The 21,681-nt window shown below is 42.0% G+C and overlaps 1 protein-coding gene across 1 annotated transcript in view; it reads right to left on the bottom strand.

Annotated features, from left to right (window-relative positions):
* Nucleotides 1-2,366: 2,366 nt before the first annotated feature.
* Nucleotides 2,367-21,681, bottom strand: part of LOC126336050 (monocarboxylate transporter 12-like) — a gene marked incomplete at its 5' end in the record, with an annotated part of 267,456 nt that continues 248,141 nt past the window's right edge. The window contains 2 exons of the mRNA XM_049999529.1: nucleotides 2,367-7,667; nucleotides 12,932-13,138. Of these exons, the coding sequence (XP_049855486.1) occupies nucleotides 7,309-7,667; nucleotides 12,932-13,138 (566 nt within the window). The remainder of the gene's footprint in view (nucleotides 7,668-12,931; nucleotides 13,139-21,681) is intronic.

The raw sequence follows: 21,681 nt of genomic DNA on the forward strand, positions 1-21,681 counted from the left end.
AACGCTTTCCTTGCCATTGCCAGTGTACATTTTATATCCTCTCTACTTCGACCATCATCAGTTATTTTGCTCCCTAAATAGCAAAATTGCTTTACTACTTTAAGTGTCTCATTTCCTAATGTAAATCCCTCAGCATCACCCGACGTAATTCGACTACATTCCATTATCCTCATTTTGCTTTTGTTGATGTTCATCTTATATCCTCCTTTCAAGACCCTGTCCATTCCGTTCCACTGCTCTTCCAAGTCCTTGTGATTGATTATACCATTAGTATCAACGAATTTTACTGTTGATATTACATCACTCCGAATTTTAGTCCCAGTCTTGAACCTAACTGTCATATTCGTCACTGCTTCTTCGATATACGAACTGAAAAGTGGGGAAGAAAGGATTTTTAATCCGAGGACTTTCTTCTTGGTCTTAATTTTTTTATTGTTTCTTCTTGGTTCTTACACGTACAGCATATTGCTCGTCTTTCCCTATGGCTTACACCTATTTTCTCTCATAATTTGGAGCAGCTTCCACTGTTTTACACTGCCGAATGCTTTGTCTAGGTTGACAAATCTTATAACACTATCTTTATTTTATTAAGTCTTTTTCCCATTGTAGATCAACGTCAGAGCTGCTTCTCTAATGATCTTTCACTTCTTAAGGCCAAAATAATGATAATGTAACACAAAGGTTTTTTTCGTTCTTCTGTATATTATTATTTTCAGTAACTTACATGTCTGAGTTGTGAAGCTGATTACGTGATAGTTTCGCAAGCATATGCTTATACTATCTTCGGAAAACTGTAGATGATATTTTCCCGAAAATCTGATGGTATGTTTCTAATCTCACAGATTCTAAGCTCCAACCTAAACGCTTCATTCTCCAATGATTTTAAAAATTCCGAAGGAATGTTATTTATGACTTCTAACTTATTTAACTTCTAATTTCCCAAAGGTCTGTCAAATTCGGACTGTAATACTTTCTCCAACACATCTTCGAAATGGAATTCTATTTCTTCTTCTATCATTTCAGTAGACTCCTATACCTTTCACACAAAGCCAATAATAGCCTTTGGAGACATCACTAAATACTGTTATTGTTACCTGCATAGAAATGTGTTTGCATTCTTTAGGAGTGGCTGAAATTACTGCAAAATGTAAAGACGATGCTCCACGTTACTGGTACCACGTAAAGCCCGACAATAGAAGGGGAACTCAGATACATCAGTGCAGCCCTTGTATTCGATGTAATAGTGGCTTTGGAGGCAGAATAGGGCTTGAGATGCCAGCTACGAATAGATCTGAATGTAGTCACAAAATATCTCAGCTTAGGCCTCTAAAAGTATCGTTTGTCCATTAGTTTCATCAAACAACCTGTCATCATTTCAGTGATATAATAGACACTGCACGAGTAATTATCCCAGCTAAAAGACTTACAGATTACTTCAGTGAGTACTCCACGTATAGCCTCACAATTTATAAGCTCACCATATCGAGGGATTAGCCTTTTACTGGATATTAAGGTAGATCCCTAAAACTGACAACTAATGCCAGTATGGAATAAGCTTGTATTTGAAGTAAGAGGAAGAAAACAGACAATATTTTTCCTGCTTGGGAATGACGATAAAATCCATGTACACCAGAAGTTTATCGTAGAGTGTCATTTAATCTGATTACAATAGGTACTGCATGTTTAAAACACTTATATGTGTTCTCGTTGACAGGTTTCGAGGGTTTTTTTTTCTAACTGGTTGCTTAATTTGTGTTCGACGAGATTTCGGGATTGCAAAAGGTCGTCATCAGCTTCGCTCGGCAATATTTCGGCAGGGCACCTGTCATTCATTGTGGAGTGTGGCTCACCTGAAGATGATTGGTAGGTGTCCAGTCGAAATACCGTAGAGTGAAGTTTACGGCGACCGGCTAAAATGTCGAAATCTCTTCGAACATTAAATTTGCCAGGAAAATTTTTAATTTCACATCAGACTCTTAAATTGTATTCACTGTGTGCCCACGAATTCAGTATATTTCGAAGTTACTTTCTCATTGGATTTTTTTCTCTTAGAATCCCTAAGAAAGTTCTATTACAATAGTTTATATAGGCCTTGTACTGGAATGCAGTTGATCATCGGGAACAGCAAACGATCTCGTGGGAATTTTTTTTAATTGTAAAATTTAACAATAACTATTTATCACATGGAACTGCACTTAAATGTCGGTTTCTTTACGTCTAGTGTTATAAACATTCCACATTCGTCCTAGCCTATAAAGCATCTCAAAGAATTATGAATTAATCAGAACACATTGACATAAAAAATGTTTCGAAGTTTTAATGAGAGATGAGAGGGTTAATACGAAATGAAACAAGTATAAACAGTTTTCAGATTTATTTTTTGTTTCAAAAACATCGTAACAACTAGAGGAAAATATCAGGCGCAGCAACTACACACACAAGGATAAAGTAACATTTAACTGAAGGCAAGGTCTACCACATAATGCGTATCTGCACGCTTTAAAGGACTTCAGCTCTAAGTTCCTGAATGCGGAACAGTTGCATCATGATATATATAATAAACGGGTTAAAAGAAAACTATACCAAACATAATAGTAGGGATATGTATTTCAAGATAGTTTACAACATTTCATACATTTGCTCGTGGAAGAAACGTAAATGACAAATGTGTGAACTTTCGTTAACAGAGAGAGTTAGTGAGAATATCTACTATGAGACACATACACACAGTGTTGTAACTAAGATCTACAGACATCGCACACGAATAAACAATACGACGGATAGAAATTTAAACATTATCGTTACAAACAAACATTGACTTAAATGTAAGGAAGAAAAACGATTATGAGAAAAGAAATGTTTTGAGCACATATTATATTGACATTTCATTGACAATAGGAACGCTTCGACATTCGACCTTATTTCTTTCGAACTGTACGTCAATTACTATTGTTAGGCCATGAGAGCAGTTTAAAGAAACAACGTCGAGATCTTTTAAAAAATTGTTAGGTACAGCTTTATGGTTAGTTTCTGGAGAGAAGGATGTCATTTACACTAAATGTCGGGGCATTGTTACAAACTGGATAAGCGACAGATTAGCTACACAATAATAAATGCCCACGTGCAGGCAGCTTTAAGTCGTATTCGCTCCCAATTTTATGTCTCATCCAAGACTGTAAGTCGATTGGTTACTAGAAACTTTAAAATTATATTATCAGGATCCAATCTGAATGAATTCTGACGTTTCTGTATAAACTCCATATAAAATTTATACAATATTTAAATGTTATATAATCATTATTTTAACAACTTTAATTAAATATTATCATGTCAAATATTTAAAAATTATGTCTTAAGTTCCTTTTTAAGTTAACTTCAAATTCCTTAACAGTTATGTCACTAAATCACCAAATGTTCTTTTATCCATTGTTTTTCATCCTTTTCAAAATATAAAATACAGGTGAGTTCATCTTTCTTGCAAAGGAGATAAAACATGATTATTATATTTATAGAATCACGCATAACGTTATTTTAATATAAGATCAATCCCTTTTGATTGTGCGATTTATTTCTTAATCACTTATTAGTGTCTCTAGATATGAGTTCGTACCCCACAGTTAATATATCACTTTTATAATAGGTACATATTTATGTCTGTGATTACGTTTTAATACTATGTTCGTGAGAATGTCTAGAAGCTTTAGGTGGGAAGAGTCGATAGAATCCCAGATAATTCTTGGTGATATAGAGTGCTTTATGCGAATCGTAACTGAAGAAGATCACAGTTGCTCGCAGCACTAATGGATTGAACAAAAAGTAAACTAACATCAGACGATGTATGTGAAGTAGGATTTGAAGCTACATAGAATAACTTACTTACGAAACAAAGATAATGGATAATGTGTAACTACACTGCTATTCACATAAGCGCCAAAAAAATTATTTGCTGTGGAGAATATGCCGCACCTCAGTCTCCACCTCGGTTGAGCATATCCATCAGCCAACAGAATTATTCTGCACATATCTTTCCCGCTAGTAATCCGTGCCATTTGTGTGGTCTTCTAAAGTGTCAATGTCTCTCTAGTGAAGATTCCATTTATTTGCTACCCTCACTGAAGGCACGTAAATTTGAGTTTAGAATGAATCCGAAGAAAGGTGTTTGTTACTTGACTCAGCTGTAACAGTATGAAAGAGTGTGGAATTCAGACTCTATTACGGAACACAAGTATGGTAATTAACGTCTTACACTATATAAGTTTATTACTACTTGCTACTCAGATGTATACTTCTACGGTCACCAAAATTGTTTAAAAATACAGTTCTTTACGAGAGTTATCTGTGGATGAAATATTATATAAGTGAAGGATATCTTTCAAGTTTTCAACTCATGTTATTGATGCCAATGGATAGGGATAATACGTGGATTTATTTGAAGAACTACAATTTTCGCAAGCATACTTAATAAAAACAGGCAAATTTGTAAGTTACCTGCTTTCAAATGAGAAGAACTGCTGTTATATTCTATGTTTAATAGAAACGTTCAAAAACAGAAATTGGTTTTATAAATGGAGACAAGCTTATTGTAAAGAATAGTTGGCCCACAGAGGAATACGTTTCTAAAGTCATAGGCCAACAACAGATGCAACAAAATGACATGATGGTGACGCAGCAAATTTTAATTATATCCTTCCACAATTTACTCAGCCTCTTATGTTGCTTTCTTGTAGATCGTATTATTTCACTGAAATTTTCTCGATGATTAAAACTGTGAGATTAATCAGACCTTGCTAGCAACGACTAGCAACTCGCCTCACAGCTTCAATTGTCTGATTGTGTATAATGCATAACGAGTTTGACGAGACGCGGTAATCTAGTAAGTTCTTAACAACATTGTGAGATACTATGTTTTTAGGATGTAGCTTGTAGCTTTTCTTCCTATCTTTCACTGTTGTATTCCTTTTAGGTTAAGTAATTTTCAGGGAATAACTTACTCAATCCTTACAAATGTTATTCTGATACTGATAAGAATGACAGTTGTGTGGAGAAAATGTAAGCATAGCGACACAGTTTTTTATACTGAACCGTTGATGTGCATTTGCACACGTGCTGAGGAGTTTCAAAATGGTTTGATCTGGATGCATACACTGAAATAACATCCGTTTGCATAAAATAAATCACTGACTAAAGAGTCGTATTACTTGTAATACATTGATCCAAATGAGTAATTACAATTTTCGCGTTCTCTCCTGGGACGGAACACCCATGTACACTTCCGTCTACCCTGCAGTTAACAGAGCCGTGCTGGAAGATGACACACAGTGTGTCATTAATACTGTATGTGCTCTGGGCACGAAATGTGCCTGTAGGATACTGTAGTAGATCTGGCACCATAGTGCAAGGCCCATCCTTTGTTTTAGGAACAAGACTAAATATACAAGGAGATTCAGACACAGGCAAAGCAACTCAGATAGGGAAGGTATGCTGATAGGGAAGAGCTGCGAGCGATACTGGTTCGTAGCAACATAGTCTGTGTAGCTGATGCTTCTGGGAAGTCTGCAGTTTGGAAATATTATGGCTCTTTTGACATTAGTAAGCGAATTTTGTAATAGGGACAATCACACATTTATGCAGGGTAAGAATGAAAGCTGAAGTAATACGTTATTCGCTGCTAAGTGAAAAGTTTCAATTAAAGTGAGCTTAAGTGCTTCAGAAGATACTGACTTGTTACCTTTCACCTTCCTGATACATACATGTAGATTGAAGCGTATTTGTTTCTCGGACTGCATTTCTAGATACCATATTGCCCTTCGGAACATCATTGATGATAACATGAATCAATAAAATACAATTCTGATCAAACATTCAAGACTGACGTTCGACCACTGCAATGAGAGGCCCTCGTTGTAATGATGTACGATCTGTGGCAGACGTATTAAGAGATAAACTTTGTTTCCTCTGTGCGATTCACCTACAATAGTGGAAGAAACTTAAACATATTTACGACATGGTGCAATCGTATGCCTAACTTCCTTTTGTTGAAACTGACTGCCGCCGCCGAATCTTGCGTACGGAAATAAAATACTAAAATGATATGAGCATGGAGAATTGATAGTAAATTTAAGACTCAAATTGTTTTTTTTCGAGCTATAAAGAACTGCGCTCGTGTTTCTGCTAAAAAGCTACTAAAAATTCATCAGCAAGTCACCTATTCAGCGAGATCAGCAGCTGTTTGGAAACGTCAGATATTCTCGGAACGCATAGTTTACGCACTAGCCTTTATTTTTTCTTCCAAGCTGTTTTCTTTGTCATACATTCTGATTTTCAAGTAAAGAGAACATATTAACGACACCTTTAAAGACCACGCCACTTCTGGAAGCCCTACTCGAACCTGTGACCTTCACTGAACGAGGTAGCGACGCCACCCCGAGATAAAGAGATGCTTGTATAAAAAAACTTTTATCGTTGAAATTATTGGCACACAACATGAGGATATTCTGAGGCTTTACACGTTTTCGAGGTGGGCATTTTCTAGGAACTGCATTTCATTGTGCAGCACGATGTAGCAGGTGCCTAGCTAAGAAGCGAAGGACATTCGATTTTGGGACAGATTTCGAACAAGAAGGATATCAAAATGCTAATGTGAAAAGACTGTCCTGTCTGGGACAGATTCGCCTCATACTCATACAAAACACGTGCCTAATCCAGGAGTAGAAGAAACTTTTTCACAAAATTAAAATATTATATTGTTCCATGTATTATAAGAAAACTGATGTCACTGTGCGTGGGAACACAGGAAGAAGCACAGTTTTGTTTTTCCTTTCCACGCCCAGCAGACGCACCATCGCAGCAAGAGCACAGCGTAATCGCTTCTTTACAGTTATGTATGCACTGCTCAGACCTGTGGTGCCTTTAACGAGAAGTCATTAGGAGCGTGGTGCATACGATGGTGATCTTCTAGACAACTACGGTGCTCGCATAGATACACAGAATCTGAAGACTAACCGGTTGGCGTCCCATGTAGACATGTTTAACTCCCCTAGAGATACAGCAGTAGGGCGTCAGTCACGTGTGGTACATCACACGGAGGTGGTCATACACTGAAAGGGGTCGGTGGCCATCGGATGTTGAGGACCAACTGCTTTGGTACACATACCGTAACTCTATGGCCAAAAGAGCGACACTTTTATCAGCCACGTGATGATCTGCTCGTCACGTGTGATGGGCTGGTGACGACCCAGCAAGTCGGGGACCAGCTGTTTGGGATCTGCGCCCCTGAGAAAGACACTGGTATCAGCAGCGGGCGAAACGTCACACGGAGGTGGTGATCTGCTCGACGACCGTGATTGGCTGGTGGCGCCCCAAGCCCTCGGGGACGCTCCGGCACGGCCGCACGGGCCGCCAGTACTCGTCGGTCATGGGCAGGTCGAGCGGCGTCGCGAAGGAGATGCTCTTGTGCAGACGAGGTCGACCGCAGACGGTGGCGGGGGCGGAGACGGGAGGCGGCAGGGGCAGCGGGGGCGGGCCGTCCTCCCAGTCGCTGCAGGCGCCCGCGCCGCCGTTGCCGCCTCCAGAGCCGCCGCCCACCAGGAAGAGCAGAACCGCCCCCAGCAGCGTCGCCAGCAGCGAGAAGTAGTAGCCCGCCTTGGGGTGGCTCTGGTTGATGTAACCTGCGGCGTTGTCACATCTCTCAGTCTGTCACATTCACGGCCGATTCACATAATGATCCGAACAGAGGAAATCGTGTGTACGATCAGATATGTTGCGTAACAAGTATAACTGGCACCGTCTCATTTTTTGATGCATCCTTGAAAATATCTAGCCTGATTATCGGTTTATTGAGATCAAATGACTTCACAATGAAGTAAAAGGTACACGCTAGAGTAATTCTGTATCGCTTGATACCGTTCAAAAAGTGGGATCACATACAGCCTAAAGTAGCATGCTTGCAACAATAACGCGATCGTTCCTTTGCCAAACAAAGAAAAGTAAACAATGCAAAATGAGAAAAAGTAAGCAAAATAAACACTTCATAATTTCATTGTGTTGGCTTACTTGTCATACAGATAGTGGCTCCACCTGGCAGCCGAAAATCAGAAACAAGCCTCTCTGTACCCATGTAAAACGCATCTTACAGAACAATTGCCCACCATAGTCGACTCCGAATATCCTCAAGTTTGCCTTCCATATATCACGTCCGGCTTCCCATTGTAATCCCTCCTACAATTTCCTTCCTATTCCTTCTTCTTCATCATCATCATCATCTTCTTCCCCTGGCTACTTAGCCCCTCCCCCCCTTCTCCTCTTTTCTGTTTCTCATTCCTCTTTTTTTCTTTTCTTTTCTTTTTTTTTGCGCCTGTTGCAAAACTGCGACTCAAAGGGAATGATGCCTAGAGTACTCGCCCCGACTGTCATACCGCAGTCACGGCACTGGATCATATTAGTAAATCATTAATAATCCACATAGTAAGTGACGGAACAGACATAACCAACTTTGAGCTTCACAATATGTTAAGTGGCCTGCAATACATGTTAAAGGCATAAAATCAAATTCTTGAAAATGGCATAAAATGCCGAAACCTTGTACTTAAAAAAAACAATAAAACAGTCAAATGACGGTGTGATCCTTTTTAAAAAAATAAAAAACACCTAGTATTCTTTGGGTTACAGCATTATGACTATCTTCTAAGTATGGATCTCATATGGCAAATAATGTGTACTAGGTAGCTAATCATGTATCAAGACTGACAGGCGCTCAGTGTGCGCTTGGTTAGCTGCTGTCTGCCATTAAGGATGATTAACTCTCTCTGTAAAACGTATACCTAAGAAAAAGGAAGAAAAGTTCCTGTTATCAAACCAGTCATTACAGGCAACGAGTGGACAAGGCTGGAAAAGGAAGTCTGCCATGGTCTTCATAAACTAATTCAGGAAAACAGCAAAGAACGTGTATCTGCATGATCCCTGAAGTCCGGGTAAGCTTCTGCAATGGTTGAAGCACTAGTACTTCAGTATAAATGTTTGAAACTCCTGACTGACCATCTATTTTAGGTTTGCCCATTGTTTCCTAGACAAATAAAGGCGGACGCCGGCACAGTTTACTTTAAAAGGACAAAACATATTTTCTTCCCTTTCTTCATTTTATATCAGGATATAGTCAGTAAACTCAGTTACGTCAGACAAGGCGTGCGCTGGGCATCGTTTCCTTAAGGGTGCGATTTTTTGACAGATGGAAGAAAATGAGATACGGCCAAAGAAGATGGGAAGAGGGACAGCGAGGCACGAGGAGGGAAAAGAGATTCTAGGAGAACAGGAAAAATAAAAAGATTGAAGCGCATCATAATGGGAAACTGATGTAGGTAAAAGAAAATGCTGAGGAGACTTTATTTGACTATTTGACTGTGTTGAGTATAGTGTCGTAAGACGTATTACTCTACCAGGCGAACTGTAGAACCGACTGTAGCGGGAAATAGGTTGGAAGATGGCTCGCGCTTCTGCATCGCAGTACAAGCTTAGAAAATGATCGCACAATCTGCTTCCACGGGCAGCAGCTTGCCGTTAATGTCATCACATTTATTGAGGTTGAGAAGCGGAACAAAATGACGATGAATATGGATAAGACGACGGAACAAGCAAATGAAACGTTGAAGTTGAGGAAATCTATGCTGCGTGAGCTTAAGAGTCTATCACAAAGAATAAGCACCAAAACGCACACTATAAAAGTCCAGTAGTTAACATGGTTAATGTGTTAATAGAAAGTATTTTCTGCGATATTATTAACCGTACAAGGAAATAAAAGCGATTGCCGAACAAATCTATACTTCAGGGCTAGCAAGGAAACTCTGACAAAAGATGCTCCATCCGTGAGATTTGCTTTTAAAAGTGGTCAGAATAATCGAGCTACCATAAGCAAACGAGAAGTCATGGTTTCAAAAGAGGCAAACTACGTTCGATATTTCGATAAAATGAAGCATTAAAAAGAAGGTTGTCAGTGATATACACTATCTGATCAAATGTGTCAGCGCACATATATGTCATGCGGAATTGACCACCAGATGTCACCACAGATGGACCAGCCAGTATAAAAGAAGATCCGGAGTACTGTGTTGTCAGCAGACAGAGAGTAACGGTAGAACACGGCGGTCAGCAGAGCTAAGTGGCCTAGTGATTGGATGTGACCTAATAAAGAAATCTATCAGGGACATTTGAACTCTTCTGAAGGTGCCCGAGACGACTGTTGGTCTCGAAGAAACAAACACATTTCAACCGAGGCCAGGCCGACCTCAAAGCACATATTTTTGTATTCAGTGCTAGGGGAAAATGGTACTTTCCATCAACTGTGAAGTACGGAAGTGATCGTGTTATGGTACAAGAGTGCGCTCTCTTTATTGCCATTAAGAAAACAGTAAAGAGTATGAACGCAAGTTACTGCACTTTATTCTGCATACAGGAGAGCAACAGCTGAGACGATGGTAATATCAGCATGGCAACACACCCTTTCATAAAGCTACAATTTTGAGGTAATGGTTTGCTGACAACAAGAATCCGGAAATGGACTGGCCGGCTCAGAGTCCGGATGTGGAACACCTTTGATGAGGCAGAACGTCGACTTTGCTCCAGATCTCAGCTCCCAACGCAATTACCTTTTCTGCGGTCGCCTCTTGAGAATGAATGGATTGCCATTCCTCTACAGCAGTGGTTCCCAACAGGTAGTCCGCGGACCCCCAGGGGTCCGCGAGGTTTGCCTGAATGGTCCGCAAGATGCTACTAGAATAAAAAAATATTAAATATATTTCGTATGATAACAGATTTTTTGTTTTGGCCGCTTCCTGCATGAGCAGAGATTTATCGAACTCTAACTACAGCGTCTAGCGTCTTTCTAGAGCCAACTGACAGTATCACACCTTGTATGAAATTAGTGTTTTCTTATTTTTCACACATGTCTGCTCAATGCAATCTCAAGTGTAGTACACTTGGAAGACCAATACACTCAGTTTTAATTTTCTCCTGTCAAATTCAGTTCACACCGAATTTTTATTTTTTTAAGGAGTTTGTTATACTACACACCCAGATTTGAAGACAAAGATTTTGAGCAATAAACAAAAATTTAACAATAACAACGATGGCTAAATTGAAAAAATGTTAAGCTCAATACTTTTTCAATAATGAATATGTCAATATTCTTTCGAAGTACCAAAAATAGAAAACGTATAAAAAGACTCTTAATTTGGCTTTTTTAGGTACTTGATACTGTGATATGACGAGGTACCAATCATGCTCGATGATGGGGTCCTCGAGAAAATTATGTTGGGAACCCCTGGTCTATAGACATCCGGACGTCTCTTTGAATGTATTCCCAGCAGAGTCCAGTCCGTCAGAAAAACAAAGGTGAGACACACCAGGTATTACTGTCCGCTAATACATTTGACCAGATACTGTACACTTTCATACCAGCCTTCATGAACATTTATTTCAAGCATTGCTCCACACTGCTCGATATGATATTCAAAAAGCTGGTTGGCTGCATGATGCAAGTAATACAGGAGTGTGAGAACTTTTAACACTGCAGCGCGTCAGCAATCGTGAATAATTTAATGATTATAAAGAATCCGCTTCGACTGCAAATAGAAACCGGATGTTTACCTAAGTTTCGGCAAGGATAGCCACGTCTTCTTCGCAACACACTAAAACTACAACCTGCCTAAAGAGGCATGGTCCAACATTAATACAGAACGACCATTGGGAAAATACTCGCATGAAATGTACGTGTGTACCAAGTCAATAGCTGTACTTAGCTCAAACGTCAGAAGCGTCGCCGGCCAGTGTGGCCGAGCGGTTCTAGGCGCTGCAGTCTGGAAGCGCGCATCCGCTACGGTCGCAGGATCGAATCCTGCCTCGGGCATGGGTGTGTGTGATGTTAGGTGAGGTTAGTTGGATTTAAGTAGTTCTAAGTTCTAGGGGACTGATGACCTCATAAGTTAAGTCCCACAGTGCTCAGAGCCATTTGAAGCATTTTTTTCAGAAGCGTGCTTCCTCACCCCAACCAACGTTCGGTGGGCCGCAGGCTCTCAGGTAAACAGATGGCGCCGGCAGCTAGGCTGTGAGAATGTCAGAAAGGAAACGCTCATGCGCAAATTTAGAAATCGTCTTCTTCCATGTGATTGGCATAAAATGTGTTACGAAAGTGATCCGATGACCGGGTCAAAGGCAGAGGAAGTTGTCTGTCCTGCTTGAATGCGTTATGACCATCCGTGGAATTTGCTATCCCACAGATATAGTTTCAGGATATCCACGTTATACAGTTCTATAAAATTGTCCTCGATCTAGGACATTTTACATACACACGCATTAACTTCCTGCGCCTTCGACCCGGTCATCGGATCACTTTCGTAACACATTTTACGCCAATCACGTGGAGAAGACGATTTCTCAATTTGCGCATGCGCGTTTCCTTTCTGACATTCTCACAGCCTAGCTGCCGGCGCCATCTGTTTACCTGAGAGCCCGCGGCCCACCGAATGTTGGCTGGGGTGAGGAAGCACGCTTCCGACGTTTGAGCTAAGTACAGCTATTGACACGGTACACACGTACCGTTTATTTTACATTTCATGCGAGTCTTTTGCCCTTTTGGGCATTCTGTATTAATGTTGGACCATGCCACTTTAGGCAGTTTGTAGTTCTAGTGCGTTCCGAAGAAGGCTTGGTTATCCGTGCTGAAACCTAGGTCAACATCCGGTTTCTATTTGCAATCGAGGCGGGTTCTTTATAATCATTAAATACAGGAGTGTATTTGTGTCACTGCGGTTCACAACTCACACTGCAACTGTCTTACATCCCGAATGGAATGAAAGTTTAATCATTTAATATGCTTTATGCGGTGAAAACCTCCACAAAGTGCGACAGTTTCCCTGGACCTCTATTGTACATTAGGACCTACCTGTTATAGGTACACCGAGCAGCAGGGGCAGCGCCTCGGCGCCCTGCACGAAGCCCCAGGCCCGCGCGAAGTAGCGCGACCGCACGCTCTGCATGGTGAACACCTTGAGCGAGTAGAAGAAGCCGCCCAGGCAGACACCGTACAGCCACACCACCAGCACGTAGCCGTGGTAGCCCTGCACCGTGCTCAGCGCCAGCAGCGACAGGCCTGCCAACACACACGTCACGCGGATCCTCACACAAGCGAGGAAGAAAAAAACAGGTCGTAATCGCAAAATATTTCTCCAGTTACTTGGAAAAACATTCACATACTGCAACCAAGTGGATCAAGCCAAGAGAACTGCTGGAACGTAATAAAACATAACATTAACATTTGTGGCTTAGTTCAAATGGCTCTGAGCACTATGGGACTCAACTGCTGTGGTCATTAGTCCCCTAGAACTTAGAACTACTTAAACCTAACTAACCTAAAGACATCACACCCATCCATGCCCGAGGCAGGATTCGAACCTGCGACCGTAGCAGTCGCACAGTTTCGGACTGCGCGCCTAGAACCGCGAGACCACCGCGGCCGGCTTGTGGCTTACTGCTACTATTACTGTGACGGTGTGTTTCCTTATGGCATTTCGAGAAGTCAGGAGCTATCTGCTCTGGGTTAGCACTGGAAGTTTAGTTGATATTGTGTCTCACAGTAGGGATACATGTATTGGCCACTGTTTCGCGAGGAAAGTTTGAAAAGAAACTCCTAAGGATTAGGTAGTGAAGTGGAAGGAAAGGAAATGATCGTCGGAAGGACAGATTCAATATACAGGCTTACTGATCTGCCCCTACAGTTGTGTTTTATGCAACCTGCCGTGTCTTCAAATATTACACACTAGGTTTTTATATTCTCTCAGTCACTACATGCACATTGTTAGTCCTTCACAAAAAAAGAACAGCACATTTTTGTAGCAAAGTGAATGTAGTTGAACTTTATACTGGGTATGTTTTGGCTGGAGGCCATATTTTCCGAAATATTTGAGACAAAAAGTACAAAATGTACGTCTAAACACGGTTTTCATCAATACGAGTTAATCGAAAACCGTGGCTTCCACTGAAAATGTATCCCAGTACAAAATTTAACTACATTACATTTTGTTAAAGAAAGTAATATTCACTTTTTTCTGTAGGATTAACAGTTTGCATATAGCGAACGGGAGAATACGAAAATCTCACGCGTAGTTTTTTGAGGCCATTCCGATTTGCGTAAAACCCGTCGGTAGGAGCATATGACTGACCCTATATAAAAAAGGCAGATACTATCATAGGTGTCCGCAATGAGTGGCAGAGGAAGAACTTCCGCCCTTCTCCTCCCATCTCATGTTGAAATCTGGAGTACATTTCTAAAAGTGAGTGAGCTGTGATATATATTCTCGGTAATGCAAGCTTTATATGTCACCTATAAAACTTACTTCGTCGTTTCGCATCACAAAACTTACCAACTCCTTTACATATAAGAAAGGAAAAACAATTTTAGAGTCTTCCTTGAATAAGATCTGTGATGCGATACCAGAAACTCTCTAGTAACGTGTCGTGATTATTATGAACGAACTGCTAAGGCCGAATGCGATCTCTGAAAAATATTGCACTGATTTGCAATATAACAACTGCTAGAGTGTAATGCTCCATCACCATCAGGACGGAGTGATGCAGCATTAAAATGCCGACGAACATGAGAATTAATCAGTGGTAACCTGATAACGAAACTATCATATTACCTCTATTGATTTAGGGGTATGCAAGAAGAAGTCCAAATTACGTTCACAGACAGAATTTTTAACCTTCGTAACACGACTTCATCTCCTTACCAATATTTTACTGTCAGTGATGACAGACAGTTTCAATAGAAATTTGTAAGTGCAAGATTGCTGCACAGATTTCAAGACCACTGCTAACAAGGAGAAGGGAGCTTTCTTTCCGGCCTCAGGATCTATTGATTTGTTTCATGCAGGTTTCGTTTCACACATATCCGAGTGCGCAGCAGGACTCTACGAAGTTCACAAATGGGCATCTCAAAGTCAGCCTTACGCACATACCTTGGCAAAACGGGACATACTGCCACAAACTTGGACTGGAATTTGTTATATACCGCCAGGAGAAACGTCTGATTCTCTACAACCTTGAAGAGGTTGAGTTTGTTCTCAGTAACACTCCCATTACACGCTTTAAATAACCATATGGAAATGAGATGCTGCCGTTTTTCAAGTAATTCTCATTGTTTAAAAAGTGAAATGTATTACCTCGGATCCCATGAATTTTTTATTCACTTTTGGTACCTTGTTCCCTCCCTATGTATCTTTTTAACATTCCGACTTATACTGTGAGCTTGGTTTTACTGTGTTCCCAGTTATAGTGTTCTACTGTTATGGCACTCCCCACCCTTCGGAGTGGATAATCCCGCCGCGCCTATTAAGTGCTGTGGTCTTCAATCGTTCACTAGCGTCTCCGGTCGTATGGAGATCCACGCAAGTTTAGTATCGAGCGGACCACCTCCAATGCTTTTCTCTGGCATAAGGCACTACAGAGGATTATATGAATTTCGTGAATTGGTATATTTAGACATTCAAGTTATGCTAGGTGGCTCATTAATCTGTTCTTCTGGTTCACAAGCTTACCTTTACAAACGGCCTCCTCTATTATCTGACATTTATTCTCGGTTCTTACTAGTTCTTGGTAAACATCTTAAATAAAATTTCTGACATGTCATGTGTGAGACTGGTTCTGATCTATCTTCCTACAACAGTTGCGAAAGGACCCTTTGCGAGTGTTTTATAAATTTGGTGTTGAACCTACTGCCTGCAAGGTAGGAAAATACCATCTCACGCACGCAGAGTTCAGAAGAGTGCAGCAGTACGGACAGTGATGTACTCGTAATCAGGCAATGATATCCATGTCAAATCCACTCCAATCCTCGTACAGGAAACGTAACCGCTAACAGAAATTAGTGTATGGGTTCAGGCATAGCTATGTGTTAGCGGAAATGATGTTTTTACTCTAAGTCTGACTTCATGGCATATTATATTAGGTCTACAACTTTGCTTCCGCCGTTTTGCAATAGACGGCAGTAGCGGCAAGTGGGGTTCGGGCGGTTGGTCATAGGTGTAATACAATAAGCATCTGTAAGCATAAAGCCATAAAAAATATTTGTCGATTTGTGATTGCATCATAAGGTTATTCCCTATTAAGTACGTGAACTTACGTACACATTTCTCGCCATTTGCGGAAGTTTTAATTTTCAGCTATAACATGAATAAATCTGCGGCTGTGCCTCATAGAATGCTGGTTAAGACCAGTGGTGAGGGAACTGTTAGTGGAAGAACGTGCAGAGATTGTTTTCAACGCCTTAAGAACGGCGATTCTGATGTCGAAGACCGGCATGGCGGTGGAAGACAGAACGTTTTTGTTCCTACTGAAACGGACGAAGACAGTCACAGGACATCATTATCGAAAGCAATTGACGCGTTCGATTCCAACACTGAAACGCAAACGGGCACAATACAGCGATAGGCACGTGAAGGTAATTTTGCAGCAGGTCAGTGCTCGACCCCATGTCGCACAACCCGCCAAAATACATACGGAAACGTTGAAATGAGGAGTCCTATCCCTCCCGCCGTATTCTCCACACGTTGCTCTCTCTGACTACCACCTTTTTTGATCAGTGGCATACAGTCTGACTGACCAGCACTTCCGATCATATGAACAGGTGCAAAATTGAATCGACTCATGGATCCCCACAAAAGACGCTCAGTTCTTCCGCCACGGGAGTCGTATGCTATCCGAAAGATGGGAGAATGTAGAGGCCAGCGATGGTCAATACTATGAATCATATACTTTTTTTGTAAGTTTTCACAACAAAGCCACGAACTTCGAGAAGAAACTATTCTAAGGTTCTTTAATAGTAGATGGTTGAGGATCATGTCTATGGGTCGATAAAATACAAAACAAATTAAACACAGTTGGGACAGAGATATCAATTAAGCTAAAACTACACAATTAAAATAACCATTTAATGGATTGTTGTCGGTAAAGAGCAATCAGAAAGAAGCACACAGTTACAACAGTTCAATAACGTTAGGGTATAAAGCACTCTATAGCGGCTGACCGATCATTTTCATAACATCGGATATCTCGCGTTTCTGCTTCAGTTAAGCCTGATATGTTTAACTACACATCATGGTTGAATGTACACACACACACACACACACACACACACACACACAAAGAGACGGAGCCGACCGCAATTCTGAGTGTCAACTGAAAATCACTTTCTGGCATAGGGCGAGCGCACGTGTTTAGCTTTCATCGGCGGCAGCAGTGGCGGCTGTTGGCGCGAGCTGTAAACCTGAGAATCTATTATAAATCTCTGTTGACTGTTAAACTCTACTCTGATACATTTTCTACATCTTCGGTGAAGCCAGAATCCTAATTGTTCCACAGCTAAGATAATTGGCCGGAATAGCGCATACGACATTGCCCTCAAATCGCTCACAAGCATTAACTGTCAGTCGTCGGTGTGATTTTCCATACTAAGGACTTTGTAGTTTAACTCCTTACAAGCTAAGACGAGCCTGTCAAGAAGTGTTCACCTAGCGACTCTCGCAATCGGCTCAGCGCGGCGCGAGTCGCCTCGCTCAAACACTCGACGTTTTGCTGCAAGAGAAAGAGCGAATTTATCTCTCAGTAATTTGCCTATATCAAAGATGGTGGCCATGTGTTTTCTTTCTGGCCAATTATAGCTCCAACCAGTAGAATTTTTGTAGCCTGTGACAGGCGTCGTTTCTTTCGTAGGGCAAACTTCTGATATGTAATACTGAGATGAACAGCAGTGAGGCACCAGTGTTTTGAGTTGGGTTTCTCCAGACATTTATCTTCATCTCCAGCCATGTTCCTGTGGGAAGGCTTTCCGAAGGGTTCTCGTTAAAATCAGGGACAAGAGCGTCTTTTCCGTACCAGCAGTCCGTGCAGTGGCTCCCGTGTCTCATTGTGTCCGCTAGATGCCCCACTGTGAAGCATTTCGCCTACATGGGATGGGCGTTGGCATCGTAAAATTATCCTTCCTTCAGAACTGTGTCTCGTAACTCAGGTCTGGAAAATTACTTGCATGCAGTCACTAGTGTGAGTGTTAGTTGTTTATATTCACGAAATGCTGGGTTGTTTATTAGATATCCATATCAATAAAATTCGTACAATTTCAGTAACTATGTCATGCGACACATCGATTTAACCAGAATTGTTTCAGGAATTCAATGTATGGTGTCTTATTTGGTTGACACTCTACAAATTCTTACCCTTGTAAAGTTTTAAATATGGCTAGTCCTTCATCTACATTCAGATTACACGTGGATGCACATGCAGGTACAACAGCTTAATTAATGTCTTGCTTCTTGATTTTTAATTTTGCATAATTTTATCCCTTTGGGATCTTTATTTTTATCTTTCTAGTAATCGGGGCGGTTAATGGGTTATGGTTCTCACGGGCACACGCACCAGTGATGTATCTTATCTATGCTTCTTGTATTACATTTTAATCATATTTGTTACATTAAATATGTTTTTTTCTGCCATACTGCCTCATCGCTTGCGCAGTTCGCTTCAATGCTCTGCTGCTTATTATTTGTTGATGACTTCCCCTCTTCATGGGGTTGGATTATGTCATAACGAACGTTGTGGGTGTCTCCGTGTCCTTATATAAGGTATAGTACTGTAAGTAGTTTTGTTTAGGTCACTTTTATAACCCATCGATAATTTTTTAAATATCAATTACAAGATTGCTTTCTTTACAATGTAGAACAACCTGTAGATGCTGTTTAATGCAGTAAACCACGTCATTAATGAATCATCACTTAACAGCTGTTTGCTTTTTAGTGAAGTTCATTTTACTGTCTAATAAGTTCGCTTGTCTTTCTGGTGTCCCCATGAGGAGGGTCCTTAGCGTTTGATGGTGTAAATACACTCCTGGAAATTGAAATAAGAACACCGTGAATTCATTGTCCCAGGAAGGGGAAACTTTATTGACACATTCCTGGGGTCAGATACATCACACTGACAGAACCACAGGCACATAGACACAGGCAACAGAGCATGCACAATGTCGGCACTAGTACAGTGTATATCCACCTTTCGCAGCAATGCAGGCTGCTATTCTCCCATGGAGACGATCGTAGAGATGCTGGATGTAGTCCTGTGGAACGGCTTGCCATGCCATTTCCACCTGGCGCCTCAGTTGGACCAGCGTTCGTGCTGGACGTGCAGACCGCGTGAGACGACGCTTCATCGAGTCCCTAACATGCTTAATTGGGGACAGATCCGGAGATCTTGCTGGCCAGGGTAGTTGACTTACACCTTCTACAGCACGTTGGGTGGCACGGGATACATGCGGACGTGCATTGTCCTGTTGGAACAGCAAGTTCCCTTGCCGGTCTAGGAATGGTAGAAAGATGGGTTCGATGACGGTTTGGATGTCCCGTGCACTATTCAGTGTCCCCTCGACGATCACCAGAGGTGTACGGCGAGTGTGGGAGATCGCTCCCCACACCATGATGCCGGGTGTTGGCCCTGTGTGCCTCGGTCGTATGCAGTCCTGATTGTGGAGCTCACCTGCACGGCGCCAAACACGCATACGACCATCATTGGCGCCAAGGCAGAAGCGACTCTCATCGCTGAAGACGACACGTCTCCATTCGTCCCTCCATTCACGCCTGTTGCGACACCACTGGAGGTGGGCTGCACGATGTTTGGGGCGTGAGCGGAAGACGGCCTAACGGTGTGCGGGACCGTAGCCCAGCTTGATGGAGACGGTTGCGAATGGTCCTCGCCGATACCCCAGGAGCAACAGTGTCCCTAATTTGCTGGGAAGTGGCGGTGCGGTCCCCTACGGCACTGCGTAGGATCCTACGGTCTTGGCGTGCATCCGTGCGTCGCTGCGGTCCGCTCCCAGGTCGACAGGCACGTGCACCTTCCGCCGACCACTGGCGACAACATCGATGTACTGTGGAGACCTCACGCCCCACGTGTTGAGCAATTCGGCGGTACATCCACCCGGCCTCCCGCATGCCCATTATACGCCCTCGCTCAAAGTCCGTAAACTGCATATACGGTTCACGTCCACGCTGTCGCGGCATGCTACCAGTGTTAAAGACTGCGATGGAGCTCCGTATGCCACGGCAAACTGGCTGACACTGACGGTGGCGGTGCACAAATGCTGCGCAGCTAGCGCCATTCCACGGCCAACACCGCGGTTCCTGGTGTGTCCGCTGTGCCGTGCGTGTGATCATTGCTTGTACAGCCCTCTCGCAGTGTCCGGAGCAAGTATGGTGGGTCTGACACAGCGGTGTCAATGTGTTCTTTTTTCCATTTCCAGGAGTGTATAAATGATCAGTTTTCCACCCTAACTGCGAATGGTGGAGGCAGGGATCACTGTTATTATTTACTCATCGATGGAGTGGTAACACTGACTTGTATGCTGCAGCTCAGCGTTCCCTAGATTAAATGACAGCAAATATGAGTGAAAACTAACTCCTCTATGATCACAGCAGGGCTGATCCATCAGTCATGTGGAACTTCGACATGACAGACGGAGGCCCTTCTGCACCACAATTCTGGCTTCTAGGCGATCGAGCTGCTGTGAGACCCTTAGCTAGGCCGCTTATTTATTTTTGCCTATCCATATCAGTTTCTACCATGTTAAAACTGTAAAAACGGGATCAGTGTCCACTGGCGTGCCTTGAAATGAGCACTCCACTAGCTCGCTGTTCTGAGCGTTGTCTTAAACATCAGGTTCTTTTCCTACTGCAGACTTAACTCTCCCTAGCCTCATGGTGGTAAGGTATGATTAAAATCAAGGTCACGATGGAATAGCACGATTGTTCTTAAATAAGAGTCGACTAAGGACTCAAACAACTGCATTGTTGCATTGAGACCCACAAATGCACATAGTTAAGATTACACGTTAAACGAAGCAAAAAGCACTGAACTGAGTGGGAAAGGTTCTATTAATACGGATAATTATCGGTTAAGCGACCGGCAGACAGCCCCAGGGCAATAAGGAAAAATTACACAAACTCAGTCGTGGATCATATACGAACATACAAACACAAAATGAAAAACATGAGGGCGAGCAATATATTCTGTCTAGTGACGGTACACGGATGTAAAGCTTCAAAGATTATGTGGCCCGTTTCAGTAGTAGCCGCTAGCTATCATCTTAATTTCGATTGGGAAGCAACGAGACTGTAGACTCTTTTTATCGACAAATGTGTCAGCCTTCCATGGTCTCCTGATACTTAAGCCCCTCAGGTAAACTACAGTAACATAGCACCCGGGCTCTAGGCCCATGTAGTGGGAAGGCTAACAGTAGTAACTGCAGAACACACGAGTTGCCTGTAAAAGATTAAAGCAGCAAAATTAGTCCGACCGCAAGCTTGTCTGCTGTTTGAAACCTCGTCACTTAAGCAAACCAGTCGACTGCCTACAATGCGGCTACTTAATATAGCCAAATCTAACAAAGTTTATTCTCACAGGTCCAGGAATGCAGCTCGCATCTGTTAGTTTGCCAGATACTGACATCCTCTCGCACGTGAAGGCGCCTCTTTCCGATTATAATAATTACTATCCATTAAATGCATTTGGTCTATTTCAATCAAGTCTTATTTTGTGTCAGACTATCGAAACAACTCACCGCAGGGTGTAAATAGATTATGAAAATTGAAACGA

Source organism: Schistocerca gregaria, chromosome 2 (genome assembly GCF_023897955.1).
Source record: "Schistocerca gregaria isolate iqSchGreg1 chromosome 2, iqSchGreg1.2, whole genome shotgun sequence".
NCBI classification, from domain to species: domain Eukaryota; kingdom Metazoa; phylum Arthropoda; class Insecta; order Orthoptera; family Acrididae; genus Schistocerca; species Schistocerca gregaria.